Below are 21,732 nucleotides of genomic sequence, written 5' to 3' on the forward strand. Positions count from 1 at the left end.
CACCAACCCCAACCCCAACACACACACCAACCAACACACCAACCCACACACCAACCCCAACCCACACACCAACCCCAACCCCAACACACACCCCACACCCCAACCCCAACACACACCCCACACCCCAACCCCAACCCACACCCCAACCCCAACACACACACCAACCAACACACCAACCCCAACCCCAACACACCAACCATAACCCACAGACCAACCCCAACCCACACACCAACCCAAACACCAACCCCAACCCCAACCCCAACCAACACACCAACCCCAAACCCAACCAACACACCAAGCCCAACCCCAACCCACACACCAACCCCAACCTCAACCCCAACCCACACACCAACCCCAACCCCAACCCACACACCAACCCCAACCCCAACCCACACACCAACCCACACACCAACCCCAACCTCAACCCCAACCCCAACCCCAACCCACACACCAACCCCAACCCCAACCCACACCCCAACCCACACACCAACCCCAACCCCAACCCACACACCAACCCCAACCCCAACCCGCACACCAACTCCAACCCCAACCCACACACCAACCCCAAAGCCAACCCCAACCCATACACCAACCCCAACCCCAACCCACACACCAACCCACACACCAACCCCAACCCCAACCCGCACACCAACTCCAACCCCAACCCACACACCAACCCCAACACACACACCAACCCCAACCCCAACCCCAAAGCCAACCCCAACCCATACACCAACCCCAACCAACACACCAACCCCAACCCACACCCCAACCCACACAACAACCTCCATCGTACCGCTCAGACTGCGGCCCGGGTGTGCCGAGGCGGGTGGAAGGCGGTGGTGAGAGGCTGGGTGCTTCACACTGGGTTGCTGTTGCTTGCAGGTGATCACGCTGGAGGGCTGGGTGGAGATCATGTACTATGTGATGGACGCGCACTCCTTCTACAATTTCATCTACTTCATCCTGCTGATCATCGTAAGTCAGATCTTTATAATTCACTTCAAATACAACTTCCATTGTGATCTGTGCCATTGCAGTGTAATACAGAGCCATGCAGTGCCGCTGTCTGTCTGTCTGCCATTGAAGATCATTGAGGGTATAGTTAGCACACTGTGGTCCCGTTCTACCAGCCTCACCCCATTGTAGCTGCCCTATACTTGTGCTACCATTGCCCCCTCAGTGTAATACAGAGCCATTGCAGTGCCGCTGTCTGTCTGTCTGCCATTGAAGATCATTGAGGGTATAGTTAGCACACTGTGGTCCCATTCTACCAGCCTCACCCCATTGTAGCTGCCCTATACTTGCACTATCGTTGGAGATCATTATTAAACAGTACCAGATCGCCCAGTCAGATGGCAGTTTGCCTGTGCTGTGCGTGGAGGGTTATTACTGAATTATACACAGGGAGTGAATCAAGCCGTCTCCTTCTGACAGCTCGATTGTGTTTCTTCCTCGAGAACAAATTAACTCTGGTCGCAGATTTGAATTCTCTGCAAACGATCCGAGCCTCTCTGTGCTGCATTACAATATTAAACCCTGGAGTCTCAAAGTGCTTGCGTTTGACGGGATAATGACTGCGTCTTACCTGTCCTGCCCTTCCATTGGCTGACGCAGCTGTCAAACGTGGAGTTTTGAAAGCAGCACGTAGTTTGGCGGGCCAGCGGTTAAAAACCAAAAGGGTTTGAAACCTGGAGGTTCCCAGTGACTGGTCTGGGAGTCTCATTTGGACACGGTCCACCTCGTGAAGCTGGCACAAGTATAGGGCAGCTGCAATGGGGTGAGGCTGGTAGAATGCTGTGGTCTCATCTCTTTACAATGCTTCCCCATGCAACTGTGCTGGAGGGACTGGGCTGTTTTCAGTGCTGCTTTAACCAGCCCTACTCTCTGTGTGTCTGCGTCTCTGTGTGTCTGTCTGTCTACGTGTGTGTCTCTGTGTGTGTGTGTCTGTCTCTGTGTGTGTGTGTGTGTCTGTCTGTCTGTGTGTCTCTGTGTCTGTGTGTGTGTGTCTGTCTGTCTGTCTCTGTCTGTCTGTGTGTGTGTGTCTCTGTCTGTCTGTGTGTCTCTGTGTGTGTGTGTCTGTGTGTGTGTGTGTGTGTGTGTCTGTCTGTCTGTCTGTCTGTCTGTCTGTGTGTCTCTGTGTCTGTGTGTGTGTGTCTGTCTGTCTGTCTCTGTCTGTCTGTGTCTGTGTGTCTCTGTGTGTGTGTGTCTGTCTGTCTGTGTGTGTGTGTGTGTGTGTGTGTCCGTCCGTGTGTCTGTGTGTCTGTCTGTCTGTCTGCGTGTGTGTCTCTGTGTCTGTGTGTGTGTGTCTGTCTCTGTGTCTGTTTGTCTGTCTGTCTGTGTGTCTCTGTGTCTGTGTCTGTGTGTGTGTGTGTGTGTGTGTGTGTGTGTGTCTCTGTGTCTGCATATCTGTGTTTCTGTCTGCCTGTGTCTGCGTGTCCGTGTTTCTGTCTCTCTCTCCTCAGGTGGGCTCGTTCTTCATGATCAACCTGTGCCTGGTTGTGATCGCCACGCAGTTCTCGGAGACGAAGCAGCGGGAGCACCAGCTGATGGAGGAGCAGCGGGCGCTGTGCCTCTCCTCCAGCACAGTGGCGAGCTTCAACGAGCCGGGAGACTGCTACGAAGCCATCTTCCAGTACGTGTGTCACATCCTGCGCAAGGCGAAACGCAGGACCGCCTGGCTGTACTCCGTGCTCAGAGGGGGCCACCCCGGCCCCGTCCACCGGAGGAGGAGACAGAACAAAGTGGGCGTCAACGGCAACGAGAGGCAGCCCGGTACGTCATTTATTGAATCCTATTTTGTCATAAACTTGTTCTTGCTAGAACCGAAGCCATTGTATTTTATCATGCTCTTTAATTGTATTAATACTTGTACTGTAATTTGTAATTTATTTTTGTTTACGACTGTAAGTCGCCCTGGATAAGGGCGTCTGCTAAGAAATAAATGAATAATAATAATAATAATAATAATAATAATAATAATAATATATTTTTTACGGACAGATGCATGCTGGGAAATTGCGGTTTTTTTTTTTGGTTGTTTTGTTTTACTGGTGTTTTCTACAGTTAAAAAATAAAAAAAGGTGTGTTGGGAAAACTGAAAACGACTCGGTGTTAGTCAAAGAAATCCTTTTTTACAATTATTTACTTAAATAACGACAGAGCAAGATGGGACATTTCTGATTCCTCTGCGGGTTTGAACAGCGCGGCAGCGCTTCCGTCCCCGAAACTCACTTCCTTAGAGACGGTTGCTAACAGCGACGTTTTTAGGCGCTCACTTTTTTTTTTTGTTAAAGGGAAGAATAATTAAAAATTGGATAATTTCAATCATTCTTATACGGCGGCAAACGTCTTAAAAAACAAAGTTAATCCCAGTATGAAGGATAAAACTTACGAGCTAAAGTTTCCCGCCTAAATCTACTATCGTTTATAATAATAATAATAATAATAATAATAATAATAATAATAATAATAATAATAATAATAATAATAATAATAATAATAATAAACAACAACACAAGGATAAAAACAGTAGATAATATTAACAGAAAAGACGTGGAGTAGACGATTTGTTAATCAGCTATCGTGGACGCGATACCTCAGGGTATATTGTAAATAAATGTTAGGTATTTTTTTTTTTTTTTAAATAAAAAGGCTCTTTTTTATGCGAAAGGTGAGCTGTGTTTTAATAGCAGCTTGGGAAAATGAGTTTCGTGTATTTTTAGATGTATTTTATTTGCCCCTGAGTGAAAGTAATAATCTTAACGAGGCGGGACGGCAGTTTAATTAATTAAATTGCATTCAAAGCAGCGTAGAAAGTTACACACAAATGAGGGTGAATATTTTAGCAATCAGAACCGATTAATAACGCGCTGCCATTATTAACCCGTTCCGGGACAGAACCATTTATATATACTGTCGTCCCGTCTCCGACTTTACACCCCACCCCTGTTTTTTTGCGTGTTTTTGTTAAATATTGATATTCTTGTTGTCGCGAAGCAGGTTTATAATAGTCTGTTGAGAAGCAGAGATGGATAACAGATGTCTTAATTTGTGAGAAGCTTAATTGTGTCTGAATGATTTAAGGTCCCGTTGCTATGAAGCGGGCGTCTTGTGAACTGTTTGTTTTGCAGATATGGGAGACAGAGGCGTTCAGAGTTTATTTTTCAGTGTTTTTTTTCTGAATGGTGGTTGCAGTCTGCCGCAAAACTATTTAATTTATATTGAAGTATCACCTCTCGCTGTGCAGGTTCACCCCTGTTTTAAAACACACTCATCGCTGTTGCTATGAACCGCCTAGCGACAATCGCCGCGGAGGTGACGTCACACTAAAAAAGCGCGATGGAAGAAACCGCACAAGTGCATGCTGGGAGATGTAGTTCTTGATAAAAAAAAAAAATAAAAAAAACGGAAAAGGGGCTGTGAAAAAGACTGCGTGTTCCTCCAAACAAACTTTATTAACAGTATTAGAGTAGTAACAAAAGTGCATGCTGGGAGATGTAGTTTCTGATTGAAAAAAAGACTGCGTGTCCCTCCAAACAAACTTTATTTAACAGTGTTATAGCAGTAACAAAAGTGCATGCTGGGAGATGTAGTTCCTGATTGAAAAAAGACTGTGTGTCCCTCCAAACAAACTTTATTAACAGTATTAGAGCAGTAACAAAAGTGCATGCTGGGAGATGTAGTTTCTGATTGAAAAAAAGACTGCGTGTCCCTCCAAACAAACTTTATTAACAGTATTAGAGCAGTAACAAAAGTGCATGCTGGGAGATGTAGTTCCTGATTGAAAAAAAGACTGCGTGCCCCTCCAAACAAACTTTATTTAACAGTGTTAGAGCAGTAACAAAAGTGCATGCTGGGAGATGTAGTTCCTGATTGAAAAAAAGACTGTGTGTCCCTCCAAACAAACTTTATTAACAGTATTAGAGCAGTAACAAAAGTGCATGCTGGGAGATGTAGTTCCTGATTGAAAAAAAGACTGCGTGTCCCTTCAAACAAACTTTATTAACAGTATTAGAGCAGTAACAACAGTGCAGTTCCTGATTTCCTCTTCCTTTCCAAAAACAGAACAGCGGCTGAGAAAAGCTTATTTTTTTTGTGCCTCCAAAATAACTTTATTAACAGCATTGAAAGAGCTCGCCGAAGTGCATGCTGGGAGATGTAGTTTCGCTCTCCTGCTAAGTGTAGTTCTCTGTCTCCTCATTCCAGACGCGCTCTGCCCGCTGGAACACACCACCCAGACCACCGCGGCTCCCATCGCCCTGACGATGACCTCCGACCCCGACAGCTGCCCCCGCTGCTCCCCCGTGGGAGGGAGGGGGGGCGACGGGAGCGAGAGCGAGGCTGCGGAACGCTCGGGCGAGGAGGGAGGCCAGCCAGGGGAGCGGGAGGAGGAGGAGGAGGAGAGGAAGAAGAAGAGAAAGGGATGCGCCCGGTGCAAGGAACTCTGGGACGGGATGAGGGTGAAGCTGTGGGCCATCGTGGAGAGCAAGTACTTCAACAGAGGGATCATGATGGCGATTCTCATCAACACCATCAGCATGGGAATTGAACACCACGAACAGGTGAGTGAGTCACAGAGGAACACAGCACAACATTAGCATGGCCGTCAATCTGTCTTTATTCTATATAGCGCCTTTCATAGCGGACCACCGTCACAAAGCGCTTGACAAGATTATTATTATTATTATTATTATTATTATTATTATTATTATTATTATTATTATTATTATTATTATTTATTTCTTAGCAGACGCCCTTATCCAGGGCGACTTACAATTGTTACAAGATATCACATTATTTTTACATACAATTCCCCATTTATACAGTTGGGTTTTTACTGGAGCAATCTAGGTAAAGTACCTTGCTCAAGGGTACAGCAGCAGTGTCCCCCACCTGGGATTGAACCCACGACCCTCCGGTCAAGAGTCCAGAGCCCCTGACCGCTACTCCACACCGCTGCGAGGGACGATTGCATAATATAAATATGAGGGATATGTTTCTTTTGATGCTTGCGCCAAAGCTGGGAGAGAATCAGGGCCATTGCATAGTGCTATTGACAGTGCTATGGCAGGTGAATCAGTCCCATGCTGTGCTATTGACAGTGCTATAGCAGGTGAATCAGTCCCATGCTGTGCTATTGACAGTGCTATAGCAGGTGAATCAGTCCCATGCTGTGCTATTGACAGTGCTATGGCAGGTGAATCAGTCCCATGCTGTGCTATTGACAGTGCTATAGCAGGTGAATCAGTCCCATGCTGTGCTATTGACAGTGCTATAGCAGGTGAATCAGTCCCATGCTGTGCTATTGACAGTGTTGCAGATAGTAATCTCTTGTAAGATTAAACACGCCTGTAATTAATAAGCTGTTACAGAAATTAGAATGTTAAATTAGAATGTTCCTAACGACCCTCGGCTCCTCTCATTAAGAATGACCTTTGCAGCTGAAGAGTTGTGGGAGATGGATCAGCCCTCGCTGTAGTTTCCCTGGCTGAGACCTCACAGGACTCCCCAGTCTAATCAAAGACCTTCCCACTAAAGTGCCTACAGAGCTAGGCACTGGATAACTAATCGCTTTCAAATATGCCTCGTATTGTGTATTAATGATGGGGCAACTGCATTGCAGCTGCCCTATACTTGTGCTACCATTGCCCCTCAGTGTAATACAGAGCCATTGCAGTGCCGCTGTCTGTCTGTCTGCCATTGAAGATCATTGAGGGTATAGTGAGCACACTGTGGTCCCATTCTACCAGCCTCACCCCATTGTAGCTGCCCTATACTTGTGCTACCATTGCCCCTCAGTGTAATACAGAGCCATTGCAGTGCCGCTGTCTGTCTGTCTGCCATTGAAGATCATTGAGGGTATAGTGAGCACACTGTGGTCCCGTTCTACCAGCCTCACCCCATTGTAGCTGCCCTATACTTGTGCTACCATTGCCCCTCAGTGTAATACAGAGCCATTGCAGTGCCGCTGTCTGTCTGTCTGCCATTGAAGATCAATGAGGGTATAGTTGGCACACTGTGGTCCCGTTCTACCAGCCTCACCCCATTGTAGCTGCCCTATACTTGTGCTACCATTGCCCCTCAGTGTAATACAGAGCCATTGCAGTGCCGCTGTCTGTCTGTCTGCCATTGAAGATCAATGAGGGTATAGTTGGCACACTGTGGTCCCGTTCTACCAGCCTCACCCCATTGTAGCTGCCCTGTGCTTGTGCTAGCGTTGCCTCTCAGTGTAAGGAGTGTTGCTGATGAATGCTGTTGGGTGTTTTGTTTTCACTGTGAACAGCCTCTCACACTGCTGGCTGTGAGGAAGCTTCTCATTAAGTACATTCACAGCTCTGTCGATACAGCTCTGTTCAAGTGGGATTGAATTTCCAATTGCTGCTGCGGCGTCTGAATTGCAGGAGCGCTGTGTGGAGAGCCAAGGGTTTCTTCATTGTGCAAACATGTCAAGCTGGAGCTAGAGAGGAGGGAGGGAGGATTGAGAGAGGGAGGGGGGGAGCGAGGGAGGAGAGAGGGAGATTAGAGAGTGGGGGAGGGAATTCAGAGATAGAGAGGGGAGGAGAGAGACAGGGAGAGAGGGAGATTAGAGAGAGGAGGAGAGAGACAGGGGGAGACGGAGATAGGGAAGGAGAGGAGAGAGAGAGTTAGAGAACAGGGAGGGAGTGGAAGAGACACTGAGAAAGACTTCTAGCGGAAACGTTTGCCATTGAATTTACACTGAAGACGCTGAGAGAGACTTCTAGTGGAAACGTTTGCCATTGAATTTACACTGAAGACGCTGAGAGACTTCTAGTGGAAACGTTTGCCATTGAATTTACACTGAAGACGCTGAGAGAGACTTCTAGTTGAAACGTTTGCCGTTGAATTTACACTGAAGACGCTGAGAGAGACTTCTAGTGGAAACGTTTGCCATTGAATTTACACTGAAGACGCTGAGAGAGACTTCTAGTGGAAACGTTTGCCGTTGAATTTACACTGAAGACGCTGAGAGAGACTTCTAGTGGAAACGTTTGCCGTTGAATTTACACTGAAGACCCTGAGAAAGACTTCTAGTGGAAACGTTTGCCATTGAATTCACACTGAAGACGCTGAGAGAGACTTCTAGTGGAAACGTTTGCCATTGAATTTACACTGAAGACACTGAGAAAGACTTCTAGTGGAAACGTTTGCCATTGAATTTACACTGAAGACACTGAGAAAGACTTCTAGTGGAAATGTTTGCCATTGAATTTACACTGAAGACACTGAGAAAGACTTCTAGTGGAAACGTTTGCCATTGAATTTACACTGAAGACGCTGAGAGAGACTTCTAGTGGAAACGTTTGCCATTGAATTTACACTGAAGACACTGAGAGAGACTTCTAGAGGAAACGTTTGCCATTGAATTTACACTGAAGACACTGAGAGAGACTTCTAGTGGAAACGTTTGCCGTTGCATGTATTCAGTTTCTCTTGGTTTCTGAACTGCTGATAACGCTAGCTCCCCGTCGCTTCGATTAAAAGGATAGTTTCTTTTGGGAATGTCTTTAAGCGCTGACAACAGAGGCTCAGATGCGATCCCAACAATAAATGTATCTTCTTCTCTCTCCCCGCAAATTCAAACTCTCCTCCCACGGACTAGCTAGTGTCAAAAGCCACTTCAATTCAGAGGGTGGGAGGAGAGCGACTATTTAAGAAAGGACTCTGTTGAGATCTCAATTGAAACAGACAGACTCCTTCTCATCCATGAAAGAGGTTCGCTCTCCTGTAAAGTCCTAATTCTGAAGGTACCAGACCTAATATGAAGAGATTTTGTTCACCTATTAAATGCTGTTGCCCTCATTTGAAAAAGGACTGGTGTGGAGCTTTTAAAACTGGCACCTTCCTGTTTTCATTGCTATGGTGTCTGTTCGTAAATCTGTCCATCTGTGGCCAAAAGTCCCGCATCAACACCCTGTAGAATGAACTTGCTGGCTAGGACTACGGCTCCCAGCATGCCTCTGCACCCGCGGCAATGGCGAGGCATGCTGGGAGCTGTAGTTCTTTATGCTGTGGTCTCGTATCACAAGCGATACAGACCTCTATTACGATACATCATGTACAGCTGTGGACAAAAGTTTAGCAGCATCACCCTCTATATAGAATTAACTGATTCAGCTTCATAGAGGCCAATGAAAGCTGCTGAATAATGTTCTCTTGTTAACATATTGAATTCCACCCCCAGCGCTTTGTAGTTTTCCAGATACTGAACAGAAAAACTGACATTGAAAAAAAACGTGGGCAGATGATGTCACTGACGGCCGTTTTTTTTTGTTTTTTTTTTCAATTCTAGCCGGAAGAGTTGACCAACGTCTTGGAGATCAGCAACATTGTCTTCACCAGCATGTTCGCCTTGGAAATGATCCTCAAACTCACCGCGTTCGGCTTTTTCAACTACCTTCGAAACCCCTACAATATCTTCGATGGGATTATCGTTATTATCAGGCGAGTTCAGTGCAATCCATTCTCTCACCTCTTATTAGCTTTATTAACAGTATCGCTGGTCCCTCCCTTTAGAGGAGCGCTGACCATCTTTAAAATCCATTCTCTCACCTCTTATTAGCTTTATTAACAGTATCGCTGGCCCCTCCCTTTAAAGGAGCGCTGACCATCTTTAAAATCCATTCTCTCACCTCTCATTAGCTTTATTAACAGTATCGCTGGTCCCTCCCTTTAAAGGAGCGCTGACCATCTTTAAAATCCATTCTCTCACCTCTTATTAGCTTTATTAACAGTATCGCTGGTCCCTCCCTTTAGAGGAGCGCTGACCATCTTTAAAATCCATTCTCTCACCTCTTATTAGCTTTATTAACAGTATCGCTGGCCCCTCCCTTTAAAGGAGCGCTGACCATCTTTAAAATCCATTCCCTCACCTCTTATTAGCTTTATTAACAGTATCGCTGGCCCCTCCCTTTAGAGGAGCGCTGACCATCTTTAAAATCCATTCTCTCACCTCTTATTAGCTTTATTAACAGTATCGCTGGTCCCTCCCTTTAAAGGAGCGCTGACCATCTTTAAAATCCATTCTCTCACCTCTTATTAGCTTTATTAACAGTATCGCTGGTCCCTCCCTTTAAAGGAGCGTTGACCATCTTTAAAATCCATTCTCTCACCTCTTATTAGCTTTATTAACAGTATCGCTGGTCCCTCCCTTTAAAGGAGCGCGGACCATCTTTAAAATCCATTCTCTCACCTCTTATTAGCTTTATTAACAGTATCGCTGGTCCCTCCCTTTAGAGGAGCGCTGACCATCTTTAAAATCCATTCTCTCACCTCTTATTAGCTTTATTAACAGTATCGCTGGTCCCTCCCTTTAAAGGAGCGCTGACCATCTTTAAAATCCATTCTCTCACCTCATATAAGTTTGCACTTAGGACTGTGCCCCCTTGTGGATGTAAGAAACACTACACCTATTCCATGTGATTTTTCCTTCTGCTGTGGTGTTATTATTGCTCCTGCAAAACTATGCCCCCTCGTGGTTGTAACAAGTATCACACTTGTTATTGCTGCTATGTCTTACTGATGTGCTCTAACCCTGCTGCGACACTCTGCCCCCTAGTGGTTGGCAGAAGTACCACACCTCTTCTCTATACATGGTCTCTTATTGTTGCGTTCATGACTCTTATTTTTTGTCTTCCGCGTCGCCGCAGCGTGTGCGAGATCATCGGCCAATCAGACGGCGGCCTGTCGGTGCTCCGGACGTTCCGTCTCCTCCGGGTCCTCAAGCTGGTGCGTTTCATGCCGGCGCTGCGTAGACAGCTCGTGGTCCTGATGAAGACCATGGACAACGTGGCCACCTTCTGTATGCTGCTGATGCTCTTCATCTTCATCTTCAGGTAAGGGCTGAGCAGCTCCCATAGGAGAGTGTGAGACACCACAAGGAAAGATAAAGCATAGGGAAGCATTGTGAAGCACAGAGAGGTCTGGTAAAGCATAGGGAAGCATTGTGAAGCACAGAGAGGTCTGGTAAAGCATAGGGAAGAATTGTAAAGCACAGAGAGGTCTGGTAAAGCATAGGGAAGCATTGTAAAGCACAGAGAGGTCTGGTAAAGCATAGGGAAGCATTGTAAAGCACAGTGAGGTCTGGTAAACCATAGGGAAGCATTGTAAAGCACAGAGAGGTCTGGTAAAGCATAGGGAAGCATTGTAAAGCACAGAGAGGTCTGGTAAAGCATAGGGAAGCATTGTAAAGCACAGAGAGGTCTGGTAAAGCATAGGGAAGCATTGTAAAGCACAGAGAGGTCTGGTAAAGCATAGGGAAGCATTGTAAAGCACAGAGAGGTCTGGTAAAGCATAGGGAAGCATTGTAAAGCACAGAGAGGTCTGGTAAAGCACAGGGAAGCATTGTAATGCACAGAGAGGTCTGGTAAAGCATAGGGAAGCATTGTAAAGCACAGAGAGGTCTGGTAAAGCATAGGGAAGCATTGTAAAGCACAGATAGGTCTGGTAAAGCACATGGAAGCATTGTAATGCACAGAGAGGTATAATGTAGTCACTGTAATAACTCTCTCTGTCTCTCTCTGCAGTATATTAGGGATGCACATCTTTGGATGCAAGTTCAGCTTGAAGACGGACTCTGGAGACACGGTCCCCGACAGGAAAAACTTTGACTCTCTTCTGTGGGCGATTGTCACTGTCTTCCAGGTGCGTCCCACCGAGATCCTATCAGAACACACTGTGGTCCCATTCTACCAGCCTCACCCCATTGTAGCTGCCCTATACTTGTGCTACCATTGCCCCTCAGTGTAATACAGAACCATTGCAGTGCCGCTGTCTGTCTGTCTGTCATTGAAGATCATTGAGGGTATAGTTAGCACACTGTGGTCCCATTCTACCAGCCCCCCTCTCCCCCTCCCTCTTTGTGAGATTAAAACACATTTTATACTCAAAAAGTAATCTTCTTTTAATGTGCCAGGGGGATGCATATCACATCTAAAAAGTAAAATAAAAAACGACACACGAATTCTGTAATCCCAACTGCTTGGAACGACTTCACCCAAAGCCTCTGAATTACATTTCTGTGTGAATTTTTAGCTTGATTGGACGTCTGCAGTCGTTTTCATGGCTGCTTGTTACACTTACCCTGATGCTGTGTCAAATTCCACTCTGTCCACTAAATCATTTCTGTAGGTCTTACATTTCTCTATACTCTCTACAGCTTTGGCCAAAAGCTTCGTATCTCCCTGTAGAATGAACTTGCTGGCCAGGACTACGGCTCCCAGCATGCCTCTGCACCCGCGGCAACAGTGAGGCATGCTGGGAGCTGTAGTTCTTTATGCTGTGGTCTTCTGCTCCAATACAAACCTCCATTACAATACAGAACTACGGCTCCCAGCATGCCTCTGCCCCCGCGGAAATGGTGAGGCATGCTGGGAGCTGTAGTTCTTTAGTTCTCTCTCTCTCTCTTCAGTTTCATTGTTAATTCCTCTCTCTCTCTCTCTGTAGATCCTGACCCAGGAGGACTGGAACGCAGTTCTCTATAATGGGATGGCCTCCACCTCTCCCTGGGCTTCCCTCTATTTCGTGGCTCTCATGACTTTCGGAAACTACGTCCTGTTTAACCTGCTCGTCGCGATCCTGGTGGAGGGCTTCCAAGCAGAGGTGTGTGTGTGTGTGTGTGTGTGAGTGTGTGTCAGTGTGTGTGTGTGTGTTTGTGAGTGTCAGTGTGTGTGTGTGTGTGTGTCTGTATCTCTGTGTCTGTCTGTCTGTCTGTCTGTCTGTCTGTTTGTCTGTGTGTCTATCTCAGTCTGTCTGTGTTTTGTCTGTCTGTCTGTCTGTCTGTCTGTTTGTCTATCTCAGTCTGTCTGTCTGTCTGTGTGTCTGTCTCAGTCTGTCTGTGTTTTTTCTGTCTGTTTGTGTGTCTATCTCAGTCTGTCTCTGTGTGTGTCTGTCTGTCTGTCTGTCTGTCTGTCTGTCTGTCTGTCTGCCTGCTTGTCTGTGTGTCTATCTCAGTCAGTCTGTATCTCTGTGTCTGTCTGTCTGCTTGTCTGTGTGTCTATCTCAGTGTCTGTCTGTCTGTCTGTCTGTCTGTCTGTCTTGTGTGTATCTCAGTCTCTGTCTGTATCTCTCTGTCTGTCTGTCTGTCTGTCTGTGTGTCTATCTCAGTGTCTGTCTGTCTGTCTGTCTGTCTGTCTGTTGGTCTGTGTGTCTATCTCAGTCTGTCTGTCTCTCTGTCTGTCTGTCTGTCTGTCTGTGTGTCTATCTCAGTCTGTCTGTCTGTCTGTGTGTCTATCTCAGTCTGTCTGTCTGTCTGTCTGTCTGTGTGTCTATCTCAGTCTGTCTGTCTGTCTGTCTGTTGGTCTGTCTGTCTGTCTCAGTCTGTCTGTATCTCTGTCTGCATTGATTAGTTGCTGCACCCCTACAACATTCCCAGTAGACAGACACGTTTACACACACCGCACGCGCGGAGCTCTGCTCGATTAGTTTCTCATGTTTGCCGCTCGCCCTGCCTCTAGTTGTGAAGGGGCTGCACAGCCCTGGCAGGGGGAGGTGCTGACGGGGGGCTTGTCTTGTGTTTTCAGGGGGACGCTAATAAATCCCACTCTGACGACGAGCAATCGCTATCAAACTTCGACGACAGCGAAAAACCAAAAGATCCGCTAAACGTGTCAGGTAAGGAGAACCCCCTCAGTGTGATACAGAACCATTGCAGTGCCGCTGTCTGTCTGTCTGCCATTGAAGATCATTGAGGGTATAGTTAGCACACTGTGGTCCCATTCTACCAGCCTCACCCCATTGTAGCTGCCCTATACTTGTGCTACCATTGCCCCTCAGTGTAATACAGAGCCATTGCAGTGCCGCTGTCTGTCTGTCTGCCATTGAAGATCATTGAGGGTATAGTTAGCACACTGTGGTCCCATTCTACCAGCCTCACCCCATTGTAGCTGCCCTATACTTGTGCTACCATTGCCCCTCAGTGTAATACAGAGCCATTGCAGTGCCGCTGTCTGTCTGTCTGCCATTGAAGATCATTGAGGGTATAGTTAGCACACTGTGGTCCCATTCTACCAGCCTCACCCCATTGTAGCTGCCCTATACTTGTGCTACCATTGCCCCCTCAGTGTAATACAGAGCCATTGCAGTGCCGCTGTCTGTCTGTCTGCCATTGAAGATCATGGAGGGTATAGTTAGCACACTGTGGTCCCGTTCTCCAGTACATGCTGCTCATCGCCCTTTCTTTTTGTTTTCTCTCCAGATCCGAAACTTTGCACTTTGACCTCCAATGGGTACCTTGACCCCTGCCCCTCTGGGGTCGTGACCTCTGGGAGGCCGGCATTCCCCCCCGAAAAATTACACTTTGCCTGGGGGTCTAGGAAGAGTAGCATCATTTCACTGGGAAAATCCGAAAGATCTTTGGTAAGCATCAGACCTGTCCTTCAGTGTGAATTCAACGGCAAACGTTTCCACTAGAAGTCTCTCTCAGCGTCTTCAGAGTAAATTCAATGGCAGACGTTTCCACTAGAAGTCTCTCTCAGCGTCTTCAGTGTAAATTCAATGGCAAATGTTTCAGCTAGAAGTCTCTCTCAGCGTCTTCAGAGTAAATTCAATGGCAGACGTTTCCACTAGAAGTCTCTCTCAGCGTCTTCAGTGTAAATTCAATGGCAAATGTTTCAGCTAGAAGTCTTTCTCAGCGTCTTCAGTGTAAATTCAACGGCAAACGTTTCCGCTAGAAGTCTTTCTCAGCGTCTTCAGTGTAAATTCAATGGCAAACGTTTCCACTAGAAGTCTTTCTCAGCGTCTTCAGTGTAAATTCAACGGCAAACGTTTCCACTAGAAGTCTTTCTCAGCGTCTTCAGTGTAAATTCAATGGCAAACGTTTCCACTAGAAGTCTCTCTCAGCGTCTTCAGTGTAAATTCAACGGCAAACGTTTCCACTAGAAGTCTTTCTCGGCGTCTTCAGTGTAAATTCAATGGCAAACGTTTCCACTAGAAGTCTTTCTCAGCGTCTTCAGTGTAAATTCAATGGCAAATGTTTCCACTAGAAGTCTTTCTCGGCGTCTTCAGTGTAAATTCAATGGCAAACGTTTCCACTAGAAGTCTCTCTCAGCGTCTTCAGTGTAAATTCAATGGCAAACGTTTCCACTAGAAGTCTCTCTCAGCGTCTTCAGTGTAAATTCAATGGCAAACGTTTCCACTAGAAGTCTTTCTCGTGTTTTTCAATATCTTCAAACATTGAAATAATTTGATAATCTATCTATCTATCTATCTATCTGTCTATCTAGATATATATATATATATATATATATTATTTTTGATTGATTGAAATGTGAGATTTTAAACTAAACTCAATCGTGTCCTTTCAGCACAGTGCCCGCAATCCCCTCCACCACCACTGGGGGCACTCTTCCTCCTGGGGCACCCGGAGGTCCAGCTGGAACAGTGTGGGTCGGATCCCGGGGCCCAGCCGGTCCCAGATCCAGCCCGAACAGGAGTGCCTCCTCGCGGGGCAACCGGACGTTCGCCTGCACCCCAATCCCAGCGCCCCTCGCCCGACCTCCCTGCTGTCTCGCCAGCTCTCGAACCCCTGCCTTCGCAGAGACAGGAGGGCCTTGTCGCTGGAGCTCCCCGAATTGCTCCGGGTGCCCGGGACGGGGTCGTCTTTATCCGGGACGTCCCGGAAGAAGAGTTTTTCGGGAGTGGCTGGGTCCCCGACGGGGGAACACCGGGGCTGTAATGGAAAAACCTCGCCTGCCTCTCAGCTGGTCGGTGAAGTGTTTCCAAAACTGAACACGAAAAAGGAGAGGGAGGAATACGAAGAGGAGATTGATTATGTGAGTACAAGACAGAGCCTGTCCTGGTAGAGTGGTGTGCAGAGTCAGGGGAGCCCAGGGGAGCGCAGGGGTCCCCCGAGGGTCTCCCCTGGTAAAGGCACGGCCGTGTGGTGCGCAGGGGGGAGTCACACAGTCAGGGGAGCGCAGGAGTCCCCGAGGGTCTCCCCTGGTAAAGGCACGGTCGCGTGGTGTGCAGGGGGGAGTCACACAGTCAGGGGAGCACAGGGGTCCCCCGAGGGTCTCCCCTGGTAAAGGCACGGCCATGTGGGGTGCAGGGGGGGAGTCACACAGTCAGGGGAGCGCAGGAGTCCCCGAGGGTCTCCCCTGGTAAAGGCACGGCCGTGTAGGGCGCAGGGGGGGAGTCACACAGTCAGGGGAGTGCAGGGGTCCCCCGAGGGTCTCCCCTGGTAAAGGCACGGCCGCGTAGGGCGCAGGGGGGAGTCACACAGTAAAGTGAATTATAACAGACGCCTGCAGGACTGGCCTTTGTCCTGCAGGGGGCAGTAGCTGACATCCCCCGTGGAGCTCGGGCAGGATTGGTTTGGGGGGATCTGAGGATACGCACTGAACTTCAGTTCTGTTGCGGGGAACGGTGAGGGGAGCGTGATCGGACACCCCAGTTAAATTTTTTAAAAAAGGGGCGACCGATCTCTTTGCCAAATACAGACTTTTCAAACAGAGGAATACGTGTTTGCTTTGAACAAGTAATGTTCTTGAAGTTGACAGTAATGTTGTTGAAGCTGACAGTAATGTTGTTGAAGCTGACACCCTGGGATCCTTCAAGAAGCTGCCTGATGAGATTCTGGGATCAATAAGCTACTAACAACCAAACGAGCAAGATGGGCTGAATGGGGCCTCCTCTCGTTTGGAATCGTTCTTATGTTCTCACCGCCCTGTGTGATGTCTTGCAGAGCCTCTGCTTTCGTATTCAGAAGATGATGGAGATTTACAAGCCAGACTGGTGTGACACCAGAGAAGACTGGTCCGTCTATCTCTTCCCCCCACAAAACCGGTGAGCTTCACTCTGTTCTCTCAATACGTTTCTTCTGCATGTGTGTGGAGTAGCGGTCAGGGCTCTGGACTCTTGACCGGAGGGTCGTGGGTTCAGTCCCAGGTGGGGGACACTGCTGCTGTACCCTTGAGCAAGGTACTTTACCTAGATTGCTCCAGTAAAAACCCAACTGTATAAATGGGGAATTGTGTGTAAAAATAATGTGATATCTTGTAACAATTGTAAGTCGTCCTGGATAAGGGCGTCTGCTAAGAAATAAATAATAATAATAATAATAATAATAATAATAATAATAATAATAATAATATTAGTAAAAACAACCCATACATGATGCTTTTAGTTCATGAAACAGTATCTGCTTATATCCACTCGTTTCTTGATATTTATAAATGTTGTAAAAACATATATATTAAAACACACGAGACAGAATAAATATTCTAATGTAATTATAAGTCAAATACATCGGATTTTCAGCGTGTCCTTAATTTTAATATTCGCTCTAAACAGGTTCCTGTGATGTTCCGTTTCGGTTTTTCTCTCCGCCCTTTAGACACTAAATGCCCCTCTCAGTGACATCACAGGAAGTGAAGTTTAGTCCCTCCCCTATCCAAAGATTTTTAACACGATCGGTCCTTAAAGGGTTAAACTCTTGGTTGCTGATTTTCTAATTCTGTATCGTTCTGTACAGGCTGTGAAATAAGCTGGAGGGGTCTTGTGTTTTTTTATATATAATTTTCTGGCAGGTTTCGGGCTCTGTGTCAGACCGTGATAACTCACAAGATGTTTGATTACATGGTGCTGGCTTTCATTTTCCTGAACTGCATCACGGTGGCGCTAGAGAGACCCGAAATACCACCGCGCAGCCTGGTGAGTACAGCCCCCCCATCCTGATACCCCCACTCTGTAGAGCCCCCCCATCCTGACACCCCCACTCTGTAGAGCCCCCCGCATCCTGACACCCCCACTCTGTAGAGCCCCCCGCATCCTGACACCCCCACTCTGTAGAGCCCCCCCCGCATCCTGACCCCCCCACTCTGTAGAGCCCCCCGCATCCTGACACCCCCACTCTGTAGAGTCCCCCGCATCCTGACACCCCCACTCTGTAGAGCCCCCCCGCATCCTGACACCCCCACTCTATAGAGCCCCCCCATCCTGACACCCCCACTCTGTAGAGCCCCCGCATCCTGACACCCCCACTCTGTAGAGCCCCCCCGCATCCTGACACCCCCACTCTGTAGAGCCCCCCCGCATCCTGACACCCCCACTCTGTAGAGCCCCCCCGCATCCTGACACCCCCACTCTGTAGAGCCCCCCCATCCTGACATCCCCACTCTGTAGAGCCCCCCCGTATCCTGACATCCCCACTCTGTAGAGCCCCCCCGCATCCTGACACCCCCACTCTGTAGAGCCCCCGCATCCTGACACCCCCACTCTGTAGAGCCCCCCCATCCTGACACCCCCACTCTGTAGAGCCCCCCCGCATCCTGACACCCCCACTCTGTAGAGCCCCCCCATCCTGACACCCCCACTCTGTAGAGCCCCCCCTGCATCCTGACACCCCCACTCTGTAGAGCCCCCCTGCATCCTGACACCCCCACTCTGTAGAGCCCCCCCGCATCCTGACACCCCCACTCTGTAGAGCCCCCCCATCCTGACACCCCCACTCTGTAGAGCCCCCCCGCATCCTGACACCCCCACTCTGTAGAGCCCCCCCGCATCCTGACACCCCCACTCTGTAGAGCCCCCCCATCCTGACACCCCCACTCTGTAGAGCCCCCCCATCCTGACACCCCCACTCTGTCGAGTCACACGTTCTGGTAAAGGTGGATTTGATGTTTTGACGCGCTATTTTAACCAAATTGTGTTTCTTTTTTTTTAAAACAGGAAAGGCTGTTTCTGACGATTTCCAACTATATTTTCACTGCAATATTTGTGGCTGAAATGACGCTAAAGGTATGATCATTTTAGCTGCTCTCAGATCCCCAGTACAGCACTGAGTTCTCTATACTAGACTGTATTGAATTAGCTGCTCTCAGATCCCCAGTACAGCACTGAGTTCTCTACACTAGACTGTATTGAATTAGCTGCTCTCAGATCTCCAGTACAGCACTGAGTTCTCTACACTAGACTGTATTGAATTAGCTGCTCTCAGATCCACAGCACTGAGTTCTCTACACTAGACTGTATTGAATTAGCTGGCTCTCAGATCCCCAGTACAGCACTGAGTTCTCTATACTAGACTGTATTGAATTAGCTGCTCTCAGATCCCCAGTACAGCACTGAGTTCTCTACACTAGACTGTATTGAATTAGCTGCTCTCAGATCCCCAGTACAGCACTGAGTTCTCTATACTAGACTGTATTGAATTAGCTGCTCTCAGATCCCCAGTACAGCACTGAGTTCTCTACACTAGACTGTATTGAATTAGCTGCTCTCAGATCCACAGCACTGAGTTCTCTATACTAGACTGTATTGAATTAGCTGCTCTCAGATCCACAGCACTGAGTTCTCTATACTAGACTGTATTGAATTAGCTGCTCTCAGATCCCCAGTACAGCACTGAGTTCTCTATACTAGACTGTATTGAATTAGCTGCTCTCAGATCCACAGCACTGAGTTCTCTATACTAGACTGTATTGAATTAGCTGCTCTCAGATCCCCAGCACTGAGTTCTCTACACTAGACTGTATTGAATTAGCTGCTCTCAGATCCACAGCACTGAGTTCTCTACACTAGACTGTATTGAATTAGCTGCTCTCAGATCTCCAGTACAGCACTGAGTTCTCTATACTAGACTGTATTGAATTAGCTGCTCTCAGATCTCCAGTACAGCACTGAGTTCTCTATACTAGACTGTATTGAATTAGCTGGCTCTCAGATCCACAGCACTGAGTTCTCTATACTAGACTGTATTGAATTAGCTGCTCTCAGATCTCCAGTACAGCACTGAGTTCTCTATACTAGACTGTATTGAATTAGCTGCTCTCAGATCTCCAGTACAGCACTGAGTTCTCTATACTAGACTGTATTGAATTAGCTGCTCTCAGATCCACAGCACTGAGTTCTCTATACTAGACTGTATTGAATTAGCTGCTCTCAGATCCCCAGTACAGCACTGAGTTCTCTACACTAGACTGTATTGAATTAGCTGGCTCTCAGATCCACAGCACTGAGTTCTCTATACTAGACTGTATTGAATTAGCTGCTCTCAGATCTCCAGTACAGCACTGAGTTCTCTATACTAGACTGTATTGAATTAGCTGCTCTCAGATCTCCAGTACAGCACTGAGTTCTCTATACTAGACTGTATTGAATTAGCTGGCTCTCAGATCCACAGCACTGAGTTCTCTATACTAGACTGTATTGAATTAGCTGCTCTCAGATCTCCAGTACAGCACTGAGTTCTCTATACTAGACTGTATTGAATTAGCTGCTCTCAGATCTCCAGTACAGCACTGAGTTCTCTATACTAGACTGTATTGAATTAGCTGCTCTCAGATCCACAGCACTGAGTTCTCTATACTAGACTGTATTGAATTAGCTGCTCTCAGATCCCCAGTACAGCACTGAGTTCTCTACACTAGACTGTATTGAATTAGCTGGCTCTCAGATCCACAGCACTGAGTTCTCTACACTAGACTGTATTGAATTAGCTGGCTCTCAGATCCACAGCACTGAGTTCTCTATACTAGACTGTATTGAATTAGCTGCTCTCAGATTCACAGCACTGAGTTCTCTATACTAGACTGTATTGAATTAGCTGCTCTCAGATCCCCAGTACAGCACTGAGTTCTCTACACTAGACTGTATTGAATTAGCTGGCTCTCAGATCCACAGCACTGAGTTCTCTATACTAGACTGTATTGAATTAGCTGCTCTCAGATCCCCAGTACAGCACTGAGTTCTCTATACTAGACTGTATTGAATTAGCTGCTCTCAGATCCACAGCACTGAGTTCTCTATACTAGACTGTATTGAATTAGCTGCTCTCAGATCCACAGCACTGAGTTCTCTATACTAGACTGTATTGAATTAGCTGCTCTCAGATTCACAGCACTGAGTTCTCTATACTAGACTGTATTGAATTAGCTGGCTCTCAGATCCACAGCACTGAGTTCTCTATACTAGACTGTATTGAATTAGCTGCTCTCAGGTCCACAGCACTGAGTTCTCTATACTAGACTGTATTGAATTAGCTGGCTCTCAGATCCACAGCACTGAGTTCTCTATACTAGACTGTATTGAATTAGCTGCTCTCAGATCTCCAGTACAGCACTGAGTTCTCTACACTAGGCTGTATTGAATTAGCTGGCTCTCAGATCCCCAGCACTGAGTTCTCTATACTAGACTGTATTGAATTACCTGCTCTCAGATCTCCAGTACAGGACTGAGTTCTCTATACTAGACTGTATTGAATTAGCTGCTCTCAGATCCACAGCACTGAGTTCTCTATACTAGACTGTATTGAATTAGCTGGCTCTCAGATCCACAGCACTGAGTTCTCTATACTAGACTGTATTGAATTAGCTGCTCTCAGATCTCCAGTACAGCACTGAGTTCTCTATACTAGACTGTATTGAATTAGCTGCTCTCAGATCCCCAGCACTGAGTTCTCTACACTAGACTGTATTGAATTAGCTGGCTCTCAGATCTCCAGTACAGTAGCCCTGTTTCTGTTGGCAGGTTGTGGCTATGGGTTTGTACTTTGGAGAACAAACCTATCTTCGGAGCAGCTGGAACATTCTCGATGGATTCCTGGTCTTTGTGTCCCTGATTGATATTGTGGTTTCCATGGCGTCGGCGGGCGGAGCTAAGATCCTGGGGGTCCTGAGAGTTCTGAGACTGCTGCGCACACTGCGCCCCCTCAGGTAAGGAGGAGTTACTGCATCTGAAAATCAATATGCCAAATACTATTCAGACCATTTCAAT

At 47.2% G+C, this 21,732-nt stretch overlaps 1 protein-coding gene across 1 annotated transcript in view; it reads left to right on the forward strand.

The window, feature by feature from the left end:
• The window catches only part of LOC117432748 (voltage-dependent T-type calcium channel subunit alpha-1I-like), a gene marked incomplete at its 3' end in the record, with an annotated part of 56,498 nt that overhangs the window by 20,833 nt on the left and 13,933 nt on the right, over nt 1-21,732 (forward strand). Inside the window, exons 6-19 of the mRNA XM_059020249.1 lie at nt 886-978; nt 2,466-2,775; nt 5,209-5,564; nt 9,314-9,465; nt 10,671-10,856; nt 11,547-11,664; nt 12,466-12,621; nt 13,542-13,632; nt 14,216-14,376; nt 15,324-15,791; nt 16,703-16,803; nt 17,547-17,670; nt 18,688-18,756; nt 21,487-21,671. Of these exons, the coding sequence (XP_058876232.1) occupies nt 886-978; nt 2,466-2,775; nt 5,209-5,564; nt 9,314-9,465; nt 10,671-10,856; nt 11,547-11,664; nt 12,466-12,621; nt 13,542-13,632; nt 14,216-14,376; nt 15,324-15,791; nt 16,703-16,803; nt 17,547-17,670; nt 18,688-18,756; nt 21,487-21,671 (2,570 nt within the window). The remainder of the gene's footprint in view (nt 1-885; nt 979-2,465; nt 2,776-5,208; nt 5,565-9,313; nt 9,466-10,670; nt 10,857-11,546; nt 11,665-12,465; nt 12,622-13,541; nt 13,633-14,215; nt 14,377-15,323; nt 15,792-16,702; nt 16,804-17,546; nt 17,671-18,687; nt 18,757-21,486; nt 21,672-21,732) is intronic.

The sequence above is a fragment of the Acipenser ruthenus genome, unplaced genomic scaffold (assembly GCF_902713425.1).
Source record: "Acipenser ruthenus unplaced genomic scaffold, fAciRut3.2 maternal haplotype, whole genome shotgun sequence".
NCBI lineage: Eukaryota > Metazoa > Chordata > Actinopteri > Acipenseriformes > Acipenseridae > Acipenser > Acipenser ruthenus.